The following is a 6,000-nucleotide window of genomic DNA, read 5'->3' as shown; positions in this document are numbered from 1 at the left end:
TAATGGGGGAGTGTGAGGGGTATGGGAGGATCTGTGTATAGGAAGGAGGAATCTGGGGGTACTGGAAGAGATGTGCGAGGAGCAGGGGAGATTTGGGGCCAAGTTTGGGACGGCTGTGAGAAAAAACTGCTTGTAATACTTGACCCTAGCACCGACCAAACGCAGGCACAACAAACGAAATAAAAAGCTTCAGGAAAGCACTTTGGTCACCCTTTCAGGACCACCCGCCCTACCCTGGGGCGGGCAGTTATTGATTGATGGGATCGACGCCCCCGCCTTCACAGCGCGCCGCTGAGGGGCGCTCGCGGCAGCCACTCCCGCTCTTTCCTTCCGCGCATGCGCCGAGCCCCGCCCTCCCGTCGCAGTTTACCTCAGCGAGGCACAGTCGGGGAACGCGGGATTCGAACCTGCGGTGCGGAGGGAAGTGCGGGCTTACGGCGCTGTGTAGAAGGCTCCCAGCCGAGCCCCGCCCACTCTCGCCTGGCGCAGCCAATCGGAACCCTCTGTGCCCCTCCTCCCACGCATCGCGCTGCCCACCAATAGGGAAAGAGCTTCTCGTTCCGCCTCTGCGCTCGTTTCAGCCAATGGAAAGCGGGGCTTTATCATGGACAGTTGATCCATCCACTGCCAAAGAATCATCTCCCGTCCGGGGGCGTGACCCAGCCAACGGTGCGTCACCACAGGAGGGGGCGTGGCTTTCCCGAGGGTATATAAGAACCCACCGCGGCCGGGGTGCCATTTTGTGTAGCAGTGCCTGGAGAGCGGTCGGCGGGGGGCGGCGGAGGGTTTCGGGGTTCGGACCAGAGCGGCCGGATGGTGAAATCCTCCCTGCAGCGGATACTCAACAGTCACTGCTTCGCTAGAGAGAAAGAGGGGAATAAAAGTACCATCATGCCCGCTGTGCTGAGCCTCAGTACCGGACAGAGCAGGTGAGGGGTTGGGGCCTCCCTCCCCTTCCCTCAAGGCCCGCCCTGGTGCCCCCCCCTCAGGGTTGGGGGGGGGAGGGGGAGGGGTGCTGTGGGGCGGGTGGGGGCGGGGCGGTGCTGCGGCCTCCTCACTCATACAAGGCAGGGGAGGGGGGGCGGGTGGGGAAAAGGAGGAAAAAAAAAAAAAAAACCAAAAAAAAAACCACCACAAAAAAAGACAACAACGACAAAAAGGCAATAAAGAAAAATGTATTTATTTCGACGTCTGAAGGCTGCCCGTGTAACGCGGTTACACCCCCACGCATCGCCTCCCCCATCCCCGCCCCACGCGGCTCGGTGCCACGTTTGCTGGGGGGTGGAGGGGGGGGGGGGGGGGGGGGGGATGGGCGGGGGGCACCGCAGGGAAAAGGAACCGGGCCTGACGGGGCTGGGAGATGCATTGCGATGCAGTGCGAGCTGTTATCCCCTTATGTAAGCGCAGGTCTGCTGGAGAACGACGAATCGAGGGCGCTGAGCCCAAAGCAGAGCGTTATGGGAGCTGGTAGTTTAAAAGTCGAGCGGGGATTAAATAATGCCGGCAGATGTTGGGGATGCAGAGCTTTGGGCTGAGTGGTGTTAGGAGGTGGAGGCTGAGGAGCATCGCTGTGCCCTCTGCGTGGGAAGCGATGGATGCAGCTGCTTCAGGATGGAGAGCAACTCCACAACGTCACCAAAAGCTGTTTTTATCCTTCAGAATGGTGATAGTGTTTTTTTTTTTTTTTTTTTTTTCAACCGGAGTAGATGTGCCCGAGCATCACTAAAACACAGAATTGCAAGGTGTGAACAGCCTTTGTTGTATACTTGGGGGTGAAAGGTGAGGTCACAAAAAGGGTTAGTGCTGCCCAGGTTTGTTTAAGGGCTTATTTTGAGGCTGATGAGGAATACAGGGATCTGCAGTGATTCAGAAGTAAGGCTGCTATTGAAGTATTCCAGAGGTCCTAAAATAGTGGATTGAACCCTTATTTAATTGAGATTGAGCAAATTATCGTTTATATTTAGCTTAATAACTTTATAGCTGCTGTGCTTACTAATGCTTCCAGCATATAATATTAGACCTATAAGGCCATTCATTGCCTTTACAGTCTGGATTATTCATCACAGACGTCAAGCTCGTTTAAAAAAAAAAAAAAAGAAAAAAAGAAAAAAAAATTAAACTCGTGTGAACTGTGCAAAATGGTGGATTATTTTGTACGTGTTTATTCTGATTTGCAAATGGCTGCTGGCACTCACAGACAGGACGATTGTGAAAATTTCCCTAAGGGCCTCGATTGCTGCATCTGCTGAGATGACGCAACTCAAGAGTGAGCCTGCAGGGTGAGGGATGGTGCAGAGGGAGGGGCCAGGCACAGCTTCTGCTGTTTGTACAGTAAAGGCTTGCTCACAGTGATGCAGCCTGATGGATGGGATGGAACTCAGCGTGTGTACAAGAAAGGCTCCTGTCTCGACAGAACATCCTTCACCCAAAGTACCACGGCGTGGCTGAGTGGTGTAAGAAGGCTCTAAAAGTCAGGAAGGCTCTTAGATTTTTCGGATATTTGGATTTGCGTTGAAACCAGAGCTTGCTTTCTGAGCTTTGCATCGTAGGAGCTATTGAGACAGTCTCACAGATAATGCTATTTTATGTTTTTTCTGATCTCAAGCTAAAAGCACTGATGCAAAATTCTAATCTAATTAAGGCTACATATCTTGTATGTAAGGAAGAGGATCTCTAGCTTGCTGGGCCAGTTGTGATCTCTTAGAGATCAAGATGGGGAAGAAAATGGGGTCTGTGGCATCACGTACGCAAGAGTGAAATGGTCCCTTTCTTGAGATTGGGTCAAACATTCAGCAAATACAGGAAATAAAAACTGAGAGTATTTTCACCCTCCAAACCAGTGTTTCCATCCAGATACTCCATTGATGCCTTTCTGGTGCTTCTGGCTCTGGACTTTAGGTGATGTTCTTTGCCTGGCCTGGATGTTCCTGTGTCTTGCTACCAACTAGGTTGCAGCAGGAGGAGTTCCCTTGATCTAGGTTTATTTAAAAAAAACAAAATCAAAAACACTGCCATCTAACGCTTATAAAACTTAGAATTTTCATGACTCTTAACGCTTGCTTACCTCTGACTGTGATCCTTCTCTAGTTCCAGGGTTCCCTTCAATTGCTGTAGTAACCTGGGTCCGGGGCCTCGGTGGTGCTCCTGATGTCCCTCACCCACCCCTGAAGATCCCAGGTGGGCGAGGGAATAGTCAGAGGGATCACAATCTTTCAGCTAATTTATTTTATTCGGTGAGTATGAGTGTTGTTTAGCAGCTCTCTCTGGTTGGTGGGAGGGCTCTTTTGCCATAAACCTTTCCATGGAAGTTAACCTATCTCCAGAATGAACTGGAAGTAATGTTGCGATTCTTAATTCTGCAGGATAATCGGCTGAATGTGACAGAAGAACTAACATCTAATAACAGGACAAGAATTCTGAATGTCCAGTCAAGGCTTACAGATGCCAAACACATTAGTTGGAGAGCAGTGCTGAACAACAACAACCTCTATATTGAAATACCCAGTGGTGCTCTGCCTGAAGGGAGCAAGGACAGGTGGGTGGAATAAAATGCAACTTCAGTATAAATTGTCGTGAAGGTCTGCAACGCTGTACTGTTTTCCATTTCTCTAAAATGGGAAGTCTGGTTACTTGGTGGCACTCATGTAAGAGAGCACCAAATGGTTTGAGGTCATCCTCTGCCTGTTCTGTCAGCCAGAACCAACTAAAAGATCTGTGATGGCAAACTGTGCTCCTGGTAGCGATGGCTGCCTTTACCCACTGAAAACAAGCCTCATTCTGAGTCTGTCTCTGCAGTTCTCCCTTCAGAAATTTGGTGTAACGATGACTTAGATTTGTGCCCCATGTTTGAACCTTGGCTTGGTGTTTCTTGCTGGTGCCAGTCTTCAACCCCTGACTTTCACTTGTGCTTACAATGAGCGAGGATGGTTTCACAGGGCCTCGCTCTTTACATCTGAGGGAAGTGCTTGCCTGTGTGCACTCAGTGCCCTGTGTTTGTCTCACAGTTTTGCAGTTCTTCTGGAGTTTGCTGAAGAACAGCTTCAAGTTGATCATGTGTTCATTTGTTTCCACAAGAACAGAGATGATAGAGGTAGGTGTGAACTCAGCATTAAAAGGCTGATGCAATACCTGAAGTTGGTTTTGGTGGATACTTCAGCTTCTGTTACGGAATCACGTGATGAAATGTCTTCCTTTTTTTTTTTCTAGCTGCATTGCTCCGTACTTTCAGCTTTTTGGGCTTTGAGATTGTGAGACCAGGGCATCCCCTTGTCCCCAAGAGACCAGATGCTTGCTTCATGGCCTACACGTTTGAGAGAGACTCATCAGAAGAAGAATAGATTGCAATGTTTGCCTCTTAGAGCTTTCTTGTTGTCTATAAAGATGATTCTGTAGAAATTTTGTCAACATCTATTACAGTATATGTAACTTTGTATGAAACGTTGTGACCAACTGCTCTGGTGGTGAGATGTTGAAAATTTCAGACTCCACATCTTTTTCTGGATTTGTGCGCATGTTGTGGTTGTGCAAAAATAAATGCTCCCTCCAAATTAGCAGTATATTTCTTGAAGTTTAATATTGTGTTTGTGATACTGAAGTATTTGCTTTAATTCTAAATAAAAATTTATATTTTACTTTTTATTGCTGGTTTTAAGCTGTTTAAGACTTGCACTCTGAAGAGGTGCCTTTGCATCTATCCCAGCTGTTTCAGGTAGGGAAAGGCTTTGGGTCACTTGTGGCTTGATGGGAACTCGAGGTGATGATCTAACAGGACTTGCAGTCCAGGAAAAGCCTGCTTTTATTGAAATAATTAGCAGATTATCCATTTCACTGGTAATTGTGATCCCCGGATCCCTGCTCTATCAATGTTTCATAGGATACTTGGGGCGTCTGCTGATTACAGTCACCAGTGAAATGCTGAGAAGCACAGCTTGCACATGCCATGAGGTTCAGGTGTCTCAGAGTATCAAATGCACACTTGTAGTTCTGGAGGCTGTTGGTGCTAGCAGTGGAGTCCTGTGCTTGTGTGCAGTCATGATCTAGGAAGGCTTGTGGCACTTGCTAAGCTACTGTGACCGAATCCAGGCAGCCTCCTTAACAGGAGCTGCAGATGTGGTGAAACTGATTGGGGTTGAAGTGTGAGGAGAAGGGACTGGAGTTGAGTAATGCGTGTTTGTAGAGCCTCAGCTGTTTAATGCCTGCAGTACTCAACTGCAGGAAAAAAGTGCTTGCATGTTGCTAGAATTACCAATGCTTGCACTGAGGCTGTTCACTACAGAGGTAAGTCTCCAGAGGGGCTGAACTTGAAAGCATATTTCACTTTTTTTTTTTTTTTTTTTTAGTGCTTATATCTGCAGCTTTATAGGGTTGTTTTGTACCATCTGATCCAATCAAACTGCCTATAAAATGCGTAGCAGTGAATTGCTGGGATGGTTTGTGTGTTGGGTGCAAGGTTATCTTACTGGGTTTGAAACGTTTCCTTGTTCATGCTGCGAGTTGGTGTAAATCCAAGCACATCGTTACAGAACACGTTGTACCCCTGCCTTGATGTCTGCAGCGCTTGGGCTTAGGAAAGCTCATGTGTTGGGCTGTATAAAGGGACCACAGGGGTCTGCTGTGTGGGGTGACACCTGGGCAGCTGTGCTGGGCTAAGCAATTCAGCAATTGCATGGGGTACATCGACCTGCCAGCCTTCCAGCTTTGCTCAAAGCAGCAGGCAGCACATCCTGCAGTGGAAACTCCTGCTGCAGCACAAAGTGACAGAAGGTTGTGGCACTGTCTTCTCGGGGAGCGTGTTAAATTAGCAGTGTTGCTAAGGGTGAGCGTTCTTACGGTCTGTTTAATGAGCTTTGGGTGCTTACACAAAGCTTTTGCTAACATCTTGACCCTTCCCACCTGCAGTGTGTGCTCCTTGCGTCCTGGTGGACCCCGTGCAGCAGCAGCTCTCCCTCTTTCCCCCTGCTGAGTGCTTGCAGCCTTGTAATCCTGCTCTTCCTGTATTGT

General features: G+C 48.6%; 1 protein-coding gene across 1 annotated transcript; it reads left to right on the top strand.

Moving 5' to 3' along the window:
* Window positions 1-813: 813 nt before the first annotated feature.
* OAZ1 (ornithine decarboxylase antizyme 1) lies at window positions 814-4,636 on the top strand (the record flags this gene model as incomplete). Its single annotated transcript, XM_079546819.1, is given in 6 exon segments — window positions 814-929; window positions 3,088-3,145; window positions 3,147-3,233; window positions 3,363-3,535; window positions 4,005-4,090; window positions 4,207-4,636. Coding segments are annotated over 6 exon segments (651 nt in total). The 3' UTR covers window positions 4,338-4,636.
* Window positions 4,637-6,000: the final 1,364 nt, after the last annotated feature.

The sequence above is a fragment of the Tetrao urogallus genome (genome assembly GCF_951394365.1).
Source record: "Tetrao urogallus genome assembly, chromosome: 25".
NCBI classification, from domain to species: domain Eukaryota; kingdom Metazoa; phylum Chordata; class Aves; order Galliformes; family Phasianidae; genus Tetrao; species Tetrao urogallus.
The sequence above is the reverse complement of the archived record's forward strand: the minus strand, read 5'-3'. Positions and strand labels throughout refer to the sequence as shown.